Source organism: Macaca nemestrina, chromosome 5, assembly GCF_043159975.1.
Source record: "Macaca nemestrina isolate mMacNem1 chromosome 5, mMacNem.hap1, whole genome shotgun sequence".
Lineage (NCBI taxonomy): Eukaryota > Metazoa > Chordata > Mammalia > Primates > Cercopithecidae > Macaca > Macaca nemestrina.
Window position 1 is genome coordinate 134859325 of NC_092129.1, and position 22227 is coordinate 134881551.

At 39.7% G+C, this 22227-nt stretch overlaps 1 protein-coding gene and 1 non-coding gene across 2 annotated transcripts in view; both read right to left on the reverse strand.

The window, feature by feature from the left end:
* Positions 1–419: 419 nt before the first annotated feature.
* LOC105490908 (opsin 5) overlaps positions 420–22227 on the reverse strand; it is a 44536-nt gene continuing 22728 nt past the window's right edge. Inside the window, exons 5-7 of the mRNA XM_011756883.2 lie at positions 18041–18282; positions 14718–14775; positions 420–2839 (exon numbers count right to left, since the gene is read on the reverse strand). Coding sequence (XP_011755185.1) covers positions 2831–2839; positions 14718–14775; positions 18041–18282 — 309 coding nt within the window. The 3' untranslated portion in view covers positions 420–2830. The remainder of the gene's footprint in view (positions 2840–14717; positions 14776–18040; positions 18283–22227) is intronic.
* On the reverse strand, positions 3272–3435 carry LOC112428229 (U1 spliceosomal RNA). The gene has a single exon (XR_003020181.1). It is a non-coding gene; the product is annotated as a U1 spliceosomal RNA (small nuclear RNA).

Here is a 22227-nt window from a genome sequence, read left to right on the forward strand (position 1 = left end):
GGAACTCAGGTTCAAGGGTCATTCAGACCTTGGAGAAAATCTTGCCCCTGATGTGACCTTTGCCAAGTTATTTTCTATTTCTGAGCTTCAATTTATTCATCTGAAAACGGGGTAATATATTCATCTGTCAATCTCACCTCACAGGATTGTTATAAGGATTAAATGAAGTAATGCCCATAAAAAGCATTTAACAGCAAACCTGACACATAGTGAGTGCCTGGCCAATGTGGTAAATACTGTCTCTTAACATTTCTTCCTCACAATGTAAATAGACTCTCCTGGAAATAAAGAATTCCAGACTCAATTAAGTTTGGAAGACACTGCTTTAAATGCATTCTTAGGTGAAGAACCATTAATGTATTCACACATGGGACAACTCTTCAAAAAAGAGAGATGATATCTAACATTTGCCTAAAATGTTTGGAGATTAGAACACTTTATTTTTGTAGTGGCTTTGCAGGACTAGGTTTCTGGGGATCATGCTTTGGGAAATCTTGTTCTCACAAATCAGATATTCATAATATTTTCATGAAATCCCAGGATCTCATTTGTCTCAAAATAATGGGGAGAGATGGGAAGAGAAAGAAGTGGATGAGTGTCAACATGAACCACAATAGGATCACTGTTGAAGCTGGATGATGGGTACATGGGAGTTCATCATAGGATTCTTTCTCTTTTGTACATGTTTGAAAAATTCCATTAAAATTTTTAAAAAGATATTAAACAAACCAGAAATATATATATATATATGTGTGTATACACATATATATGTATTATATATACCTGCATACATGCTGTGTCTTAATACATACACCAAACTCTAAGAGAAATGGCTAATCTCCCAAGGTCTACAGACCCACTCAAGCAAAAGTAAATGATCTGTTTCTTTCACTAACTTGGCAGTGAAGCTCTTCTCACACTTCGGAGCCTAATGAGGTCACCTGTGGTGATGGCAGTCAAAGGCGAACCCAGCCGGGTCATCCAAAGGCGAGTATCATCTCTACTCATAATCTCAACTTTCTTCCCTTCTTCCCCATAAAGGCTTTTACAGAAAAAATAATAATAATAATGGAATAGAAATTATATTTTTAACTTAATTTTTTTCTCTCATATTCCTGCCAGATGTGCTACTACAGTCAAAATCAACCAAAGGTTTTGACAGGAGGAAAAACAGAATCAGTTCCTGAATAACAGAGACTTGAATCACCAAACATTCAATAGATGTGGTACAACAGTAGTTTTGACTTGAAGACTTGGGTTCATCTGTCATTTTAACTGAAGCTGTCTTTTGGGAATGCCAAGGTTTCTAGCTGCCAGGGAACCCAAAGGGACTTGCAATAGGCCTACAACCCATTTCACTTGCCAAAGTACCTAATTTATTATATTAAGAAAATTCTCTCTCCTGATAACAACAAAATCAACTGTCACTTTTTGGCTTTTTAGACAAAAATTCTCCCTAACTTCTCTCTTGTTCTAAATGTAATTATTTTAACCATACCTCATTACTTTTTATTATGCCCAATTAAAGATACTTGCATATTTGCATCATGTCTTTCATGGTTTAAACTCACTTTGGCACATTAACAAAATCCTATTGTTGTTTATTTAACCTTTAGAAAGTTCACAGATAGCTAACCTACCTGTCACCAAGATTTGTGTTTATGCATTAGGCATCTCCCAGCTGGACCATTTCACAGACTCCTGGCCGGCCCTTCTCATTCATTCATTATGTGTTCACAATTCACTCAAAATTTACAAGATGCTTAAGTTTGTTTCCATTCTCTAAAGTTCCCCTTTCCGCTCTGCCCCTGGCCTGACATGACTTTCTTTTTTACGTAAGAGTTACTTTTAAAATTAAGGTAGAGTCTTCTCACTTTGTTTCTGTTGTATAGTTTCCAACAAAGTAAAAAGAAAGAAAGTAAAAAGCTAATTTATGGAATTATGGGGATAATTTTGATCTCATTTTTACAAAAAAAACCAAATAATAGATTCAAATTGTCCTAGCTTAACCTCTTATTCTTCAAAGACTTTTAAGAGTTTAAGAGGAAGCATCCCAAGGAGCTTTAAGCAGAAAAACAAAAACAAAAACAAAACAACGAAATAATTCAATTTCAAGAACCGTACAGTTTCTGCCTACATGGAATTCACATCTGGGAACTTGCAGCTGGACTGGGGCAGTAACCTACATATTAACTGTAGTAAGAATATTCGGGGCATAGAAAGCCCACACTATCCTCACTGAAACTGGAGCTGGCCTGGAAAAACTTGAGAGCGGCTCAGATGCTGTGGTAAAGGCATCAGGGACAAACTCTACTGATGATGCTTCTTATCAGTAAAAGAGCCCCTGCACTGCTTTGCCAGTCATAAAAACAGATTTTCACCAATCCACACTCACCTCTGCCCAGTACATCATCTGCAATAGAACAAATCAAATTACAGATGTGGAGTGTAGCTGCTCCAGTTAGAGACACAGCCTGATCTCCTTGAATCAGGCTTTCCAGGCTAGCGTTCACAAGCCCCAGTTCAGAAGAAAGTGAGGTCCTTACTCACTAGACTGAGGTGTGCACTGCAGGATGCTGAAAGCGTGGGTTTCTAGCACTCTCTAGTTGTAACTCTGCCACTATACTAGAGTGAGATAACTCAGCTAAGATACTTGGATACTCCTAGGGTGCATCATTGTTTTGATATTCCTTGTGAATTATTTTTTCCTGACAGGGTGAGTGGAGTGGAGGCGAGAAGTCAGAAACATAACATTTGTAAGCTAATTTCTCTGCATGTGCCAGACGCTGTGTAAGCACTTCGGATGCACTCTTCACAACCAGAACATTTGTTATTCCCACTGTAGAGAAGAAAAAATTGAGTTTTAGGGTGAGGCACACAGCCGGTAAGTGGAGAAAGTCCAAAACTAAATTCAGAGCCTAAACATACCATACACACACCAAAAGAACCGGGATTGCAATGGACATTGTCACTGAGATGGCTTCTCCCAGAACATGCAGAGTCCTCTTTCCAGGTGCATCCTGCCCTGTTCCCTTCCTGGATGTTCTAATGGCTGCAATTCTAGTTCAGGGTCCTTTCTTACCTATAGAATCTCCAAAGTTTCCCAATACATGTCCTTGTCTTCTACTCCTAAGCATTGCCTAGAATGAAATGCAGCCTCCAAAGACTAACCTGTAAGTCCTTGCAGGATCTTCTCCCTACTCACCAATACTGCCTAATTTTCTCCCATATACCCTTCTTTTTCATTTTTTAAGATTTTTTTTTTTTTTACCAGAGGAGAGCATGAACACAGTCCCACACTACCACAAATTCTGCAGTAGAGTTTCCCATATTTGGAGGTGTCTCAGGGGTCAGTACATCCAACTTGCAATGGATAAGCCTTGCCCTGGGAAAGCAATCTTAGGAATCGTGGTGTCTCCCCTGACAGGCAGGTATCTTCTCCTTACATACCCTTCAATCCATCCAATATAAACTTGTGTCTGTCTTCCAGGTATGACTCTGCTAGGGCTTCTAGTTATGTCCCTCCGCCTCCTTCTATGCCTGACAACTTAATCTGTTCTTTAAGTTTTTGCCCAAATAGTGCTTCCTTGTTGAAGCCAGACTATCTCTCCAACCCCTGACTCTGTCTTTTCTGTTTAAGTATAAGCTTCCTGAGGTTTAAATTTGTGTCTCAGTCTACATCAATATGCAGTCACACATTGGGTCAAGGCCACATAACTAACCAGAGTCAGAATTCAGTTCTGATGACTGTCTTAGTTATGTTCCTTTCAACAAGTATGTGGCTTGGGGCTTTGCTGGGATCACAGCAGGATTTTATGCTATTTTCTTGTGTTATTCAGAGCAGCCAAGGCAAACCATATCCTCCTCAAAGTTGTGTCCTTCAAAAACAGGAGAGGAAAGTCTTATCCTACTTTTGGATTATCTAGAACAGATTAGCTTGTGGAGCTGTGAAGATGGAAGATGTCGTTTGGAGGATTTGAACAACATAAGTGTGGCAGGATAAAAACAATCAACCAAATAACATTTTTTTACAATATAAAAAAATACTCTAATGATGTTCATTCATGAACAAATTTTTATTAGCTCTCATGGCCAATCTGCCTACAGAACAGACTCTGTACTAGAACTACACTGCCCTTCTTGCCAGACTCCACAGCACTCTCATTTGGCAAGACAATTTCAAACACACCCTGTTACATACCAGCCTCTTCATCTCAAGAAATACAAATTCCAACCTACTACTCTGGACATGCCTTTGAGTTTCTATGGAACTAAACTGGGCATCCATTTCCAAAGTGGCTGGCATGTTTCATTTCAGAGTAAAAACTGGGGAATTTATTGAGCAAAAATCTAAATTAATCTAGTAGAAAAGATAGGAAGAGTACAGTTTTGGGTGTGAGGAAAATATTCTCTATCTCATGTCAATAGCCTAAGTCATATTTTTTTCAATAAGGAAAGGCATTTCCTTTCTTCTTGCTAGCCACCATCCACATTCAATTAATAACAAACTCTCATCCATGTTTATTTCCAAAGTACTTCCAAAATCTAATTACCCTCTCTCTGCAGCCCAGGTACCAGCATTCAGACATTTAACAGACCTTGTATGGATGTATTTTCCCCCGATTTCTTCTTAAAACTATCCTTCAATGTTTCTCAAATTGTGGAGTGTATAAGAGTCACCTGGAATAAGAATCACCTACTTTTTTTTTTTTTTTTGAAACGGAGTCTCACTGGAGAGCAGTGGCGTGATCTGGAGGGCAGTGGCGTGATCTCGGCTTGCTGCAACCTCTGCCTTCTAGGTTCAAGCGATTCTCCTGCCTCAGTCTCCCAAGTAGGTGGGACTACAGGTGCGTGCCACCACACCCAACTAATTTTTATATTTTTAGTAGAGACGGGGTTTTGCCGTACTGACCAGGCTGCCCTTGAACTCCTGACCATGTGATCTGCCCACCTTGGCCTCCCAAAGTGCTGGGATTACAGGTGTGAGCCACCATGCCCGGCCTCACCTACATTTCTTAAATGCAGATTTGTAACCACTGTTCCACAGACAGTCAGATGTATGAGGTGTGAGTGGGGCCCAATGATTTACATTTTAACCAAGCATCCCATGCAACCCTAAATAGGTACTTCGAATGCTACATTTTGATGAGAACAAGGACAACATTGGCCTGAAACTATAGGATTTAAAGTAAAAATCTTAAAACAATTTACATGTACTCAAATTGCTCACATATTTTTCCCACAGTCAACTGGAAACAGTGAAAATTATTGACCATGATGATATCAGTGTTCAAAGACCTTAGTGAATTGACTCCTTTCTGTCTCTTACCCAACTTCTCAGAGCCTCCAGAATAATACTGTGCCAAGACATTCAGTGTGCTCTTCCTCACAAAGCTCTCTGGTTTTGAAGACCCTCCTAGAATTTTTTTCTGACCAACTTCCATCGGGGATTGCGTCTTTCAGCAATGTCCCTGGGTTCCATCCCCTCCCACACCCGTGTGGCTTAGGAGAGCCCTCCCTGTGCAGCTTCTGTCATAGCATTCCCCACAAGGTAGTGAGACCATCTACAGCTGACCCTTGAACAACACTGGTTTGAATTGCACAGGTTCACTTACATATGTGGATTTTTAAAGAAACAAAAGTTAAACCAAGTGTGCCTGCCTCGCCTGCCTCCCCTTCCACTTCCTCCACCACTTCTGCCTCTGCCATACCTGATGCAGCAAGACCAACTCCTCCTCTACCTCCTCAGCCTACTCAATGTGAAGACAATATGGATAAAAGCTTTATGATGATTCACTTCCATTTAATGAACAATAAATATATTTTCTCTTTTCTATGATTTTCTTAATATTTTCTCTAGCTTATTGTATTGTAAGAATACAGTATATAATACATATAACATAAAAAATATGTGTTAATCGACTGTTTCTGTTCTTGGTAAGGCCTCTGGTCAACAGTAGGCCATTAATAGTTAAGTTTTGGGAGAGTCCAGAGTTATAGGCAGGTTTTCAACTGCATGGCTGATCAGTGCCCCTAACCCCCACATTGTTCAAGAGTCAACTGTACTTTCTTCTTTGTTTTTCCACCACACCGTGATCTATTTTCATATAAGGAGCATGCCTTATTTTTTGCCTTGCATCCTATATAGGAAACACTCAATAAATAATGTCTATTGGAATTTATCCTCAGATGCTATCACACCCCCATACAACTGGTTCCCTTATCCCATAAACCAAGTTAGGATTTGGTGCGCTTGGTCTAGGACCTCCTGACTCCCTCAAGAGGAATAGAAATCAGCTCTAATTACTCATCTCAAGTGTAAATCAAGCAAGGAAATAGAATTATTGTAAGAGACCTAGAGTGGGAGTTTAAATCAAGCGAGATGAAAGAAGAAATCTAAATACAGAATAAATAGGTCAACCATATAGCAAAGTACTCAGAGTCACAGGCTTCAGAGGCAGACTGAGAAAACTGGAATCCCAGCTCTTCCACTGACAGGCTGTGTAATTTTGAGCAGGCTGCATAAATTCTCTGTGCCTCAGTTTCCTGATAGGGGACAAAGAATAACCCCTAGGGCTGTTAAAACAAGTAAAAAAGTAGAGCAGACTTCAGCAAAGTTTTCCCATAAAGGCCAGAAAGTTCCTATTTTAGGTTTTGCAAAACTGACAGTCTCTGTCTCTCTCTCTCTCTCTCTCTCTCTCTCTCTCTCTCTCTCTCTCTCCTCGAAAGGAGAAGCGGCTATAGACAATATGTAAACAAGTGGGCATGGTTGTGTTCCATTAAAACTTTATTTACAAAAACAGGCAGTGGGCCAGATTTGGCCACAGGGCTGTAGTATGCTGACTCTTACATAAAACCAATGCTTGGCGTATGTTAAACTTAATATTGTAGCTTTTATTATTTTGCTTGAAGGAATTTGCTTCCCAGAAAATAACTCAAGTTTCCAACTTTAATCATGTTCTCACTATAATGAGAACACATTTTACCTATTTGTATTAATTGGAATCAATACAGAGTGAGCTGACATCTAAGACTCACTACCTCAGAATATTTCTTCCCACTCCTCACTTATGTTTGCATTAGAAATAAAACCAGCAGGGTATTTTCTGGAATAATATCGCTTACCCTATAATTTCAACCATTCTGAAGCACAGAACTTAAATTGAAAAACCTATAAGACACTATAATGGGAAACATGCCCGCAACACCAGCAGCCTGACTAATGCAAATGGTTTCGTTCATGTGAAAATCATTTATAGTGAATGATGAACTGTTAATTAATAATTGTATTAAATTAAATTAAATTAAATTCTGCTAACACTGAATGAAACCGAGGCACTAAACTACTGAATGTGGAATAAATTACTCCCTTTCTCCTCTCCAGTATCACATTTCTACTTATATTGTAATGTATATATATATTTCTAATTATACTGTAATATATATATAATATTCCTAATTTTCAGAATTACTTAGAGATTTCTGACCAGCAAGTCATGGCACTGATGCCACTACTCAGGAAATTTAGGATGTCCTGGGGTGAGTACAACAGTCACATATTCTTGTTGTGATTCTTATTGTGCTGCTAAATTACAAGTACAGTTACTTAACCACTTCTGATATTTGCTCCAGGAGCTAAAAATAATTAAAAAAAAAAAAAATTTAAAGAAGCCACACCTGCCTCCTTTTTGTACCAACTTTTGCAAGCATATTTTTTTTGGCAGGGTTTGTCTAGAAGAAGTTGTTGCTCTCCTCTGCCCACACAGTCCTCAGCTTATTAGATCTTCTAAATGCCTGTCTTCGTTTGCAAGGCTTGGACCAGCAGTAGCTGCTGCAACCCAGAATGAGACAGGAAATTCTCTTGCTTATTAACCATCTCAGACACTCACATTGCCTCCACTCTCCCTCTCCTTTCCACCATATTTGCTCAGCCTCAATACACTCCAGTTGCTTTAAACCCTTGTCATGAACACCTTTGAGCCAGTCATTTCTTACAGTGAAGTCTACATAATATCCCAGCTCCCAGCTGACCTGACTGCTGATTTTCCATGCCTGCCCAGGTACCTCATCTAACAATACCGAAAATAGCTCAAAAGAGGTGGATAGGGTCATCTCTCACCTTGGAACACTTTCCCATGCTTTGGAGAGACATCATCTTTGTGGAGTGTGTGGTTTCATCGCCATCCTGAGCTAAGAGCCTCATCTGTGCCCCACACACAGGCTCAACTGCAGATTGAGATTATCCTCTGGATGAATGCCCTGCCAAATCCCCACTGGCAGTGAGTTTCTACAAAACGCTAGCTTGGAAGTGTTTGTACAATGTTCAGGCCCAGTCCTATATTTAGAGAAGAGTGCCTGATTCTCCACTCTCTGGAAATGTCGTGAGTAACTTGCTGCTTCAATGCTATTATTCTTCTTCACTTCCAATCATTTAAGTCATTTTATCAGCCTGGTCTCACACATGGCTTTGCTTCTACATGGATGGAATGTCAGAATGTGTAGATTCAGATCTATTCTGAGCAGTTTGAATAAATCCCACATGCTTGCTGACGAATTTGGCTCATTTTTCAAATATATTAGGTGCTTTTTTCCCCCTCTAACAAATTAGATTTTATTCTTTGGGTGTATATGTATGTGGATCGGGTGGCTATTGGAAGTGAATGCCACTTTCAAAGTAGAAAATACTTAGATAAGTGTAACTCTTGGTATTAAGGAAAATATCCTTCTTTCTGAACAAATTAGCTCTAAGTAGTCAATCCTAACATAGCTGTATGCGAAGAAATGCTGACTCACCCAAGAGCTTCATTTTCCCCTTCCCTGGTTTCTTGAAGAGGTTACTGGGCCTTTGTCCCTAGTGTTCCACTGGAGGCTGTCATCTCAGAATTCAGCCTTCCACTAGACAGTTTGCTGAGATGGGAACACAACTCCTTACCATAGATTTTTTCTGGAATGCAGGCAGAAACAGAAATTCTCACTGAGCTTCATGCCAGTTACAGAAATTCTCAATTATCGAGACCTCTAATTCTGACTTTAAATACATAAAAGTGTATTGAAAGCAGAGAAGATTCCATTTTGGAGGCCCATCTGGGGTTTAAACTCATTAATATCTGCGTATGATGTTGTTGTATATAGAGTGGTTTAAATCCTTGTTACCCAAAATGTAGTCTGCAGACCCAGAGCTTAGGTATCACAAACAGATTGGACATCTCCCAGATCTATGGTGACCAGACATATTAAGAAATGTCCTCCTACCTCCTCAAGAACAGGATTCACTCCTATCACTACAAAACCCACTTGGAATAATTACCTATTTCCTCTAATAGTGATGATAACAATAGTTTCCTTTTATCTTATATTTTCAATGGGCCAGAACTGTCCTGAGAATCTTACAGATGATACATGAATCACAACAAATCCTAATGAGATGAGACTGTCCCTATTCCACAATGAGGACAACCAAGGACACTGAGAGATCAAGTAATTTGCCTACACAGCTGGTAAATGACAGCACCTGAGTTTGAGATCAGATCTGCTAATTCTGAAACTACTCTGAACTTCTACGCTGTGCCTCCAATGCTCTAGGTACTGTTTAGAAGAAAATGTTCTAATCCACACTGCCCCAAATCACTTGGCCAGCTCCATTTTGCTGTATCCTGAAGAAGAAAACTGACTCAAGAAATTTTCCCTTGCTTGAACCAAACATTCAAACACCCAGAGATAACAGGAGAACATTGGCCTGGCAATGATTGAATTCTGCCCTAGAAGACTTTGCAAAAGCCCCACAGTTCTCTCCTCATCAGGGGAACAGAGACATATGCAAATCAATTCCCAGGACTTCTCCTGATATTTTGCAGTTTCTGTCATCACAGTAAACCTATAGGTCTTCATCTAAAAACTACCACACTTAAAGGTGTTTACAATATATAGAAAGGTCAAAACTTTGCCAAAACCCTCAAATCCCTAAGGAACTAAAAACACATTGTCCCCTTCTTTTGTATCTTCCAAACATTCAGGACAGTGTATACTGCAGGTGCTTAGAAGTGCCTGAATGCAAAGCTGAATGAGTGAATGCGGTATTTGCCTATGTAGATTTGGCCAATATTAAAACCAAACTAAAACAAAACTAACAAAGCCCATGTATACCTGAAAGAATTTTTTCTCTCACATATGTTTTTTTTTTTTTTTTTTTTTTGAGACGGAGTCTCGCTCTGTCGCCCAGGCTGGAGTGCAGTGGCCGGATCTCAGTTCACTGCAAGCTCCGCCTCCCGGGTTCGGACCATTCTCCTGTCTCAGCCTCCTGAGTAGCTGGGACTACAGCCACCCGCCACCTCGCCCGGCTAGTTTTTTGTATTTTTTAGTAGAGACGGGGTTTCACCGTGTTAGCCAGGATGGTCTCGATCTCCTGACCTAGTGATCCGCCCGTCTCGGCCTCCCAAAGTGCTGGGATTACAGGCTTGAGCCACCGCACCCGGCCCACATATGTTTTAAGTAATAGTTGTCTGTCTATTCCAGACCTCGTGGTGCATGTGAGGGTATATTTGTCAGGCTAAGGAAAGAAGGTTCAAAGGAATTGAGAAAATCAGTTTAAACGATAATGGTTTGATTCAAATTTCTTAAAGTATTTTTAGAATATATCCCACGTAGTCCCATAACCTGATGAACAAATATGTTGAAGGTTAAATCATTTAAAAATCATTGAGGGTCACAGTGGTGACCAGGGATTTTACAATACGGCATCCACCAATAGCATGAGGCTTTGAGCAAAGTCTGTACTGACTGAGGGCATGCCCTTCAATGTGTTTTCTTAGCAAATCCCCTGTGGGGTCTTATATTTATTGCCTTTTGCCCCATGATAACAGAATGGTCAACCCTTTGACCTCCTGGACAATGAGGTCTGGCTCCCTCTCTACAAAATTAGTTATTGAATCAAAGACTGATGCTATCTCTGCTAACCTTTTTTCTTTAATGACATATATTTTCAATCTATATATAATGTTCTCTGACGTTTTGGCAGCCTTCAAGACATTTCATTATGCCGGCATCATTGATCCCCGCAGCAGCCTACTCATCAGCTAGCTCTGACTCTTCCTCTTTCCCCCTCCTTTCCTTGTCTTTTCTCCCTCATTTGCACTAACTTAAGGGAGAAGCATTTCTATTCGTAGACTTGTGGCTCATGTTGCTAAAGGTCATTAAAGGCAGTGGTGGGAAATTAAATGAGACAGATTTCGGTAGTTACCATTTCAGTTCTAAATAAGCATAATGCTTGATTCTCAAGACAATTACATTTCTAAAAGTCGAAAACTTGGATTTTACTGTGAAATATATTCTTATTGCTTCATTCTACTTGGAGGAACTTAAAATATATTTATATTTTATTATGATTCTTGAAATCCAACTTTTCAAGTTAGTAGGGCATTTCTACTCTCAATTTCCATTTTACAAATTTATTTACTCATTTATTTGTTAACAAGATAGGCCATGTTTAAATGAAAGTCCAGGGATCCAGGATTTTACATTCTTGATTTAATATTCTAGCCCATGTTTCCATATCTCCCCCAAGTCATTACTTGTTTGATTTCAACCATTAACTTTCCAAGTGTCCTTTATGCATCAGGCACTAGACCAGTTATGAAAACCCAAAGGAGAACAGGCATCGCTACAAGCTCAAGGATTTTGCAGTCTTTCTCATAATGCTCCCAGACATAAAATGCAATATATCTTTTTTTAAGCTAAAATTGAATTTGCAGATGTGTTTGAGGACTGTACAGAGCTTTCTCCAATCATTGGAAGCCACTGGGGAAATAAAACCCACTCAGGAAATTATCCACTGACAGTCTGGTGTACATGAGCCAAACTTCAAAGACTCCTTGCTTTTTCTTCCTCCATTCTACCCCAAGAACCACATCTCTATCAATTCTGGTGCCTCCCAGCTCTCAGAGTATTACCCAAAACAATGTAGTACCAAAGCATGGAGGACTTAAATCATATTTTTCAAATTGATAGCAGACATTAACTCTAGGATCTCCTCCAAAGCTCCTACAATTTAAACTCTTTTTTTCCTTTTCACTATGCCAATTTTTCTTATACATGCATTTATAAAGCCATGTTAAAGACCATATTCTAGCTAAACAGTTAAAGTACCTGTTTTCAGGAACGTTTGTACAATGTTAATGTTAAATTCCACCTTCCAGACAAATCTACACCAACCTGAGTGTTCTTTTCTCCTTTTCCTGCCTGCACCACCATCCATCATCCACTTCCATAATCATCCCCCCACAAAAAAGAAGAAGAAGGAAAAAAATCTCCTTCACTTCACTTTCTTCAGGTCATTTAAAACCAGCAATTTCTCTTTTAGCATTCTTGTCCTACCTGCTTCACTCTGCAACTCTATAATCTATAATTATATCGTTATAATGATATAATGATATAATCTATATATCATTCAGTATGACTTTAGATTATTTTTAACTACCTATTTTGAATATCTTTACCTATGTTGCAAATGCTCCACGTTCAACATGTTCTAAATATAATTCACTCTCTCCCCCATCCCACTCGCTCTCCTGTATTTTTCCCCTCTGTAAACACCATTATCTACATTATTTCCTAAACAGATGGCCCCAAGTTATCTTCAACTCTTATTCATCCATGTAATCAATTACCACTTTTTTGTCACTTTTCAAAATATTTTAAACCTAAATTTTCATCTTCATTTTTAGTGCCATTTTTTAATTCAGGTTCTCATAAGTTGCAATTTTTTTTATAAAGCCTCTTAACTGGTCTGCTGACCTCTACTCTTGATTCCCCACTCTCATGCAGACAATCCACCTTCCACACTGCCACCAGACTGGTCTCTCTTCCCCAGCCTAAAATCACGAATGGTCTCCCTATCACCATCATGATAAAATCCATATAACAGCATAAACAACAAGGCCTTTGGAGTCTGATTTGGCTCCTGCCAGACTGCCACTCCCAGCTCCACTTCTGACCACCACCACTCGCCTTAATAATAATAAGAGCAGTTGTTAGTACACAGGGATGCTTCTCTGTCACCGGCATAGTGCTAAGTGACTTATGTGGATACTATTTCATAAGTCTCACAATGACCCTGTGATACTATTGTTATTATCCTCATCTTTCAAACTTGCCAAAGGGCACAGAGGAGGAGTGCAAACCTGACTGTGCTTTACAGCTGTGTCCGCCTCCATCTGAAGTGCCACACACTCTCACACCTCTATAATTTACACATTTGCCGAAAAGTTCCTTGCCTTTCTAGTCTAATGACAATTCTGCCTCTTCTTTTCTCCAGACTTTGATATGCAGTCATAAGCCCCAAGCAGAGTTGTTGCTTCTTGTTGTTGTTATTGTTGTTTTGATCATAGAGCATGTTTTTCCAACATTTATTTGGTATGTATCTTAAACCAATGACACCTATCAAGTCATTCCTCATCCCACACCCTTGACTGACGAAGAACAAAGACAAAGGAACTGAAGGTGCCATGTACTGAGGTTGAGCCTTGGAGGAGGGTATGATTCTCTATAAACCTTCAAGTGGAAGGAGTGGAGAGGTTATCAGTGGCATGAGAGGGACCACCCTCTTCCCCTTTTCACTGTTCTTGCTGGCAGCTACCAGAAAGGCAGAATCACAATTGATGAGCAAGGCTTAAGTTCATAGCAGAAGGGGAGGTGGGTGGAATAGAGAAGCATAGAGAACACCTGTCTAGTCATTTAATTAAAAGAACTGCAATGTAGATGGCCCTGCTTATCAGATTAGGAGAAAAGATAATAGACAACGAGTAGAAAACCTATTTGGACATAGTATCTACATGCCTTCTCCTTTCAGTAGCTTTTAAAGGGCAGGAATCTGTCTTTGAAATCACTCTATCTCATTCATATCTACATCTCTTTACCTATCTGCCTCAAAAGGTGTTTGTTTAAAAAAAGAATGAACAAAAGAAATAACAAGCTAACAAAGAACAAAGAGAAGAAATAACACTTCCAAATAGCTATCTTCACTAAATTCACTACTTAAGCAATTACAACTCATAATGCCCTGTTACATCCATGATTTTAGTAAGTAGAACTTAATGAGAAAACCCACGTGGGTAAAATTATCATCAGCGGAAATTACTGTTGTCTTTAAATTTGGAGATACAGGAGAGTTTTCCATTAGTGATTTAAGGCAAAACTGATTTCCCCAGAGGACTCCTTTGTGGAATGACTGCCATCAGAGTGTGAACCTCCCCCAGCATGAAAAATGGCTGTGAGAACCAAAGTACCTACCAAACAGCCATGGCCCAACATATATGATCGTCCACCTAAATGAGCCCCAGAAACTGCCTCCCTAACCCGACATTAAGAAATAATAATGACAATGATATAATAAAATTAAATAACCCCCTAATACATAAAATTTCTCAACATTTTCCTCACTATATCACACTCAATTCTGTTTGGCATGACAACAGGTTTTAAAGTACATGAAAAGAAAGTTCCAGGGACTCTCATCCTGATAATATTCCTTAAATTAGTATCCTGTAATCTAGTTTCCATTTAGCCATTGGAATTTCCCAGCAACCCCTGGCTTGAGGAAAACTATACAAAATATAAAAATATAATATAAAGACAAAAGTGTGGCCACAATCAAATGTTTACAGCAGTGAAGAGGCAAATAAGTGAATAGTGTGTCCATACTGATGCCGTATCCATCTTCATACCTCTTCGTGAATCTCCAGCACAGCAGAGGACTTCCTGACTGTGGTTACGGTGTGCAGCCTAGATACAGGAGAAGAAAAACGCAATTTAATATATACATATACACACACACAAATACATATGTACATATACATACCTATGTATATGTCAAACTCGACTACCATGAGGATTACGTGCAGAAATCTTGAATTGGCAACAGATAGAAAATGATAATTCAATTTGGGATATTCAAAGTCAAGGAATTATTTGAGCAGAGTTTTCCAAAAGCAAGCCACTCATTTACGGCACGTTTCCTGTGCCATCATGAGTTTCCTGTTTTCTAGAACACAATTAATTGTACACCTACCTGCACTCAACTAGGCCTTGTGATTCACCCACTGAAGGAATGTTCTTTATAAGACAGCATTGCAAGCCAAGGTGGTCAGGGGAGGTTTGATTATGATAACAATGCCAGAGTTTGCGGCTTTGTTCTCCCTTGTTATCTTCACTCGATACCAGGAATGCAAATGACTCCCATCCTTCACTGCACACCCCCAATCAAATGTTTGAACCCCCAGTGCCTTTTAAACATTTCTTCTCCATCTGAGATAGGCCTCGCATCTGAAGCCCCTTTCCCCTGTCACTGACCATAGGCGCCCTCACTTGTCTCCGTGTCGGCGAAGGCCTACGATTCCATGAGCTGTACTGCCAGTGTCTTCCTTGCTTAGCCTCTGGTGCGTTAGCTTTCAACAATGTACAAGATAATCATCTGGGAGAGGTAAACAATTAAACAATGGAAGCTCAGGACCCATCCAGACAAAGCCAAATCTCGACAGATGGGGCCCAGGGAGCAGTCATTTTTCAAAGTTCCCCAGGTGTCTCCATTACACAGCCAGGGTGGAGAAGTGCTGTTTACAAAATATGGGAGACTACATCTGGATAAAAGAATAACATTCCAGAAAGAGTTCTTGGCCACATTTGTTTCCTTTGGTTCACCAACTTCTACCAAAATCTCAGGGGATTCAATTCAGGAGGAAAAAATGAGTTTCGCTTGTAATAGACTGTTAAAATTACCCAAAATTTATTTCCACGATCCCATATTCAATACATTAGCTTTATTATTTGATTTCAAAATATTTCCCAAGAGGGTGTCCCCTTACAAGCAAAAATATTTCAGGCCTCAGAAAAGAAAAGAACAAGGATATTGATTAATCTAGTTTAATTCACTTGTTTTGGTATGTGCAATAATTCTAAACTAGCTTCACATCGCTTAACCTTGCTCTGCAGACCCGCACATTACTCACTTCCATAGCTTCTTAATAACAACAAAGAGAAACAAGGTTTCTTTCTGGCTTCTTTGTAAAGATATAAAGAAACGTCTGGTGGCTACCATCCACCCTTCAGCTCTTCTCTGAAGCTGCCCCTTCTAAAATCTGCGACTCAATATCTCTTCAGCATTCCTTCCACAAAGAGGCTTCAACCTCTAGCACCTAAGGGCTCTTCACTGCTTCGACTCTACCACCTGCTTTTTCCCCTGAAAGCTGACCCTCTAGAGAAAAGAAATAGCCCTGTCCTTCTCTAGCAGAGTAATTGATGTATTTCGTATAAACGGCTAATAGGAACCAGTGAACCGAGCTGTCTCTTGCCTGACTGATTTTCCCAAAGGTCTGTGGCCCTAAGTCACTTTCTCCCACATAAATTTCCCTCTTCCCAAAGTTGAGTATTGAATATTTATGGGTTGCTCACGGTTGTGAGTGAATGTACAGAACACAGAGGCAGTCTGAGGCAAAATTATGAGGTACGTGAAATTTGCTTGCAGTCATGCCTGTCAAACTCCCATCTCCTTCAGATGAAGAAGTGTGCCATTACTTTCTCCCACAACTGCTCTATTAAAATTATTCTCTCCATCTGCATTTGTAACAAAATATCAATAGCTGATGAGGACATAGTGTTATTACTTCAGAAAGAGATGCGTTTTAGCACTTGGTTTTAACTGTTCAATTCAACAGCAAAGGCAGCAACCACCAAAAAATACGAAAGCACTACTAACAATTATCCCTTAGATCTTTCCACACATCAGTTTTGCTTAATTCTTACAACTTCAGGAGATGGGTATTATTACTGTTTATTCCATTTCTGGCTCTATGTTGTTAATTTGTTCAACGATATAGAGCTATTGTAAACATATTGTAAACAGCCGAACATTAAATACTGGTCTTCTATCTTCAAATTGTGTGTCTCTTCCCCTGTACCACAGCAATGATGATAATGCTACCTTTTATTTGTGCCTTTTTGTCATCTTTTCGCTTGATCCGTTGTGAGGAACCTAAGGTCCAAAATATATGTCACTTGCTCAGGCACAGTGAAAGAACAAGACAAAACCCACATGTTCTCATAGCTAGTTCTACTTTTTTTCCACTGTCCCTTACTTACTCAAGGGAAAAAGTATTGAAAAATATCTAAAAATCAAGTAAATAAGAACAAAAAGCACTGAAACCAGGGGCCCTATCAACACCCCTCACCTCAGACCATGAATTCAGGTGCCTGTTCCACTTTTTACTGCTAATACTGGCCCTAAGTGGACACAGAAGACCACCAATAACCCCCAAGTCTGTACTCACCCTGAGATTTTTGGGCCTTTAGGAAAAATGGTGCTGGATTCCCAAACTTTTTTCGTTGTGTAGCACAAACAGTATCAACCAAGGAGCATACATTTTGAAACCCAGCAGACTTGAATTTGAATTCCTCCTCTGCTACTTTCTGGCTGTTTAAACATGGGCAGCTTGCTTAACTTTAACCTTACTTGAACCTCAATTTCTTCTTCTGACAAAGAAAGAGAATAACCCAAGGCTCTTGTGAAAATAAAATAAAAGAAACCTGGCACACAGCAGAAATGTCATCTCCCTTCTCCCCTTCCTTCCTCTGCCTGCCCAACTTTTATGCCCTTAGTTAGTGGTAGTTATGTGCCAAACAAGAGAATCATTCTATTGTGAGATCAAAGCCATATGAAATAGTACTCTTGGAATAAAATGGATTTGGTCCCAGATATGCAACTTACGAGCCATGGATAAACAGTGGTTGTTGCTCAGATGGACACATCTCTGTATCTTAGTTGCTCCAGAATCGAAAACAGAATCACTTCTCACTATCTATCCATGTCATATAACCTCTACATAGCTGATCACTTGATTTCAGGATCTTTGATAAACAGAAAATAAAGTCCTTCCTACACTACTCCTAGGAGATGAGCTTTAACCCTGAGAAGACAGCACATCTGAGGAGCTTGAACCCTGCCGGATTTTGAAACAAAGAGAGTGTAATTCATTTCCAGCTTCTGAAGTTTTACCTGAAGCCTTCCAGAGACTTCTTCTTGGTTGCTTTCAAACCACCAGTTTGGCAACAGGCAAATTTGTAATCAATAACTTGGTAGATGATGGGATTGTACATCGCTGCAGATTTTGCAAGTAGGGTTGGCACCACAGAGAGCTGTATGGGAATGGAGTCTGGCCTTCCAAAAGCTGACCACACAGACACCACTGCATAAGGAATCCAGGCAATCAGGAATCCAGCACAAATCAACATCGCTACCTGATGAGGGAAAGCAACAGAGAAAAGAATCAAGACAACTGGTAAAGGACATGAGTCTGAAACGATGGGTACGGAGAAGGATCAGGTCACCTCTCACACCCAAGAAAGTCTGTCATTGTTTTCATTTACTTTGTCTATATCAATCATTTCATATGGACTTCTGCGAAGTTCAGCCAAAAGAAGTGATTACAATTTTTTATCCCATTTACCACATCCTATCTAGTTTCCACTCTAGAATTTGAATGTAGCCAAAGACCCAAAATATAACCCTCAAATAGCTGTCAGATTATGCCTCCATGTGGCAGGAAATCATATTTCTGGACTTCTCAACCCACATTCACTTAAAAACTCGATGGAAAATATATTCACCTTGATGACATTTTTTTTTTTTTTTTTTTTTTTGAGATGGAGTCTCGCTCTGTCACCCAGGCTGGAGTGCAGTGGCCAGATCTCAGCTCACTGCAAGCTCCGCCTCCCGGGTTAACGCCATTCTCCTGCCTCAGCCTCCTGAGTAGCTGGAACTACAGGGGCCCGCCACCACGCCCGGCTAGTCTTTTGTATTTTTTAGTAGAGACGGGGTTTCACCGTGTTAGCTAGGATGGTCTCGATCTCCTGACCTCGTGATCCTCCAGTCTCGGCCTCCCAAAGTGCTGGGATTAGAGGCTTGAGCCACTGCGCCCGGCCAACCTTGATGAAATTTTAAATCATCATCCATATTCACCTCAGGAAACAGAAACTCTGCCCTAGTTTGAAATTCTAATTTGCATTTTCAGAAATTGCTATTAAATGTTATTTCTTTTGACTCAAATTTTTCTCAGGTTTGAGGCTCAGATAGTGGAAATCACTGGGTACATAATGTAAAATAAGTCATTGAGATTCAGCCAAAGTGGTACAGTTTTATAGAACAATACTTTTCCAGAAAACACTTTTCACTCTCACAAAATTATAATCACCTTCAGGACCTCTTTATTTTCAGACCAAAGAATAATTAGTGATAGGGTTTAAAACACCCTCACAAGTCTCTCACCATCTGCAATTCAGTCCCTTTAATAACGTGGTCCTAATTAGTGCTGTGTAACTACCTGCCTGACCCCTATACATCATCTCACTTCAACAAACTCTTTTCAACAAGTCTTTGTGTAAGACACTATGCCTAGTGCTGTGGGGTAATACCAGTAAAACCTAGAGCCTGAGTTGTATCCCTCTAGAATACAAATAACTACAGTACAAGGCTGAATATGATTTAAGTGGCAGCTCAGAGGAAGACACATGTACATCCTATTGGGCAAATTGGGGAGTTCGTTTTTTGAGACGAAGTTTCACTCTTGTTGCCCAGGGTGGAGTGCAGTGTTGTGATCTTCGCTCACTGCAACCTCTGTCTGCCAGGTTCAAGAGATTCTCCTGCCTCAGCCTCACGAGTAGCTGTGATTACAGGTGTGCACCACCATGCCTGGCTAATTTTTCTATTTTTGTAGAGATAGGGTTTCACTATGTTGGCCAGGGTGGTCTCGAACTCCTGACCTTAGGTGATCCACCCACCTCAGCCTCCCAAAGTGCTGGGATTACAGGCATGAGCCATTGCGCCCAGCGTATCGAGGAAAGTTTCAAAGAGGACATGCACCTTGACAAGTAGAAATAAAGAAATAGTGGTGAAACAAAGTAAAGGCATAGACAGGAATGTGGGAGGTCAGTATAGGAACCAGTGAGCTATTCACTGTGGTATGAGAAAGCAACAAAGGGAAATGAGGCAGGAAAGAAAGATTCAGGGTTTTGTATGGCATTATGAGCTTGCCCTTAATTCTATATTATTTGAGACACTGGTAGGTTTTTGAGCAGGAAATATGATGAGAGCTCTGCTTAGGAGGATTAGCCTGTAGAGGAAAATGGCACAGAAAAAAATAGAAGGTAGAAAGATCATTGTTTATTCATTCAATCAACAAGCTTCTACATGCTTTGTGTGAAGGATAAAGCAATAAACAAAGCAGACGCATCCCTGCCCATGTAGAATTTCTACTCTTGGCAGGTTTGATTGGGCAAGAGTCTAAAGAAGAAATCAGAAATTAGAGTATTGAGACTAACAAATGCAATCAAAACTTTGGTTTTTATTTAAAACTTGTGCTATTTCAGGCCCTAATTGAAAAAGCGTACACTAACTTCAAAGTATCTTTACACACTGTTATCTACTAGGATATTCCTTCCGTAAAATAAATTTGAAATCTACATTCAAATCAGTCTTCTGCACAGTAGACATCTATTTGTTTGGGGCGGGGGATTGTTTGTTTGTTTGTTTGTTTTACCTTTGTTTCTACCTTCCCAGTGTATCTCTTCTACCTTAGCATCACCAGCACCCCTCAACCTGCTAGGCTGCTTTATGAAGCTGACATCATGGGCATCACATGACCCAAGTCTGACCAAGCAGAGGACTACACATTCCTGGCTACGATAATAGGAATAGAGAGCAGCACATGACTCAAACGATCTTGATCAAACCCACCTTGGGGATTTTATAAAGTTCCAGGAAAATTGGACTTTCCTATAATCTCTGAGTAAGGATGCAGCTATGCCGGGTATCACTTCCTTTTACTCCCATCCCTCACTTTAAGAAGCAAAATAACAATTCCCAACATCAGGGTCATGACAAGTTCTAGAGAATCAATGATAAGGAGTGAGACATACAATGTTTTATTAGTAATAATTAAAGCAACACTATTTGTGAATGCCTTTATTGTTTTAGACGGTTGATTGGATGTGTTTTTCCCATAACAAGGTCATATGTGTGCATGTGCATCTCAGTACGCTTTAGTGGTAAGCAAGAAATGCTCCACAGCCTCCGGTCTACTTGGCCTATGGAACAGCCTGTCTATGGGGTGTGTTTGCCCTGGAAACCCACCTCTGTGGGGTGTATAAGAATGAAACATGGAAAATCTGCCCTAAAGTCTCAGGTTCTAAAGTTCCACCCAAGAATTTCAGAACTTATCTCTGAACATTAACTGCAGCATGCACACACAAAAACCCTTAATAATATAAATTTTGCTCCATTTTGCAAATAGAGAATCTGAATCCCCAGGAAATGAATCAGGTGAGCCCAGATCTGCTGCATGACCTGCAACCTTGCTTTCAGTTCTTGGCCAAACTGTCACCTGTGCTTAACAGTTAACCTGTCAAGTTCCAGTGTACACATGCAGCTCTCCCATTGGACTTGCTTTTCTATCTTTCTACAAAGCTTACCCAGGAGAAATTTTTATTTGGTTATGTCTGTGTGACTTTTGCTTGTAAATGGAATGGATGCCTCAAGGCTCACAGTGAGGGCCTTCTTTTTCTAAATCCCCAAATAAACACTGACTATAGAAATAAAGCTTGCTTTAGCAGATGTCTAGGGACTTAACATAGCTCCATCTTTGCTTCTTTGGTGAGTCATATGATGAGTTCACAGTATCCCAAAAGCTGTTTTCTGTGTTGCTGCCAAAGTCATTGACAAAAAATAGATTAGCACTTAGTCCATAATATTTTCTACATTTTACGTGTTTTCTACTTTTAGAAGTGTGTGCAATTGGGGAACAGGAAAGACTTAAAACATTTGCATTATGTTATCCTTCTTAAAAGGACATAGAAGAATTAAATATACTGCAGTTTTACAAACACATAGCAAATGAATCACTGTGGTTTTTCTGGGATTAGAATAAATCTAAATACTTTAAATTGAAAGACTTAGAAATTGAGTTTAAAGCCGAAAGAGGGATAAAAGGCTAGATCTAAAAAGTACTACGCAATGTTATTTATGTTTCTGAAGTGAATACAAAGTTAATATAAGGGACATTCACTTTCTATAACATTTTCATTTTAAAATATACTCCACAAAATATTAAACATTTAAATGTAAAAACTATTTTAAGATATAGGCCACGAAAGTTTTCAAAACTTTCATGTTACACTCCATTTTTGTCA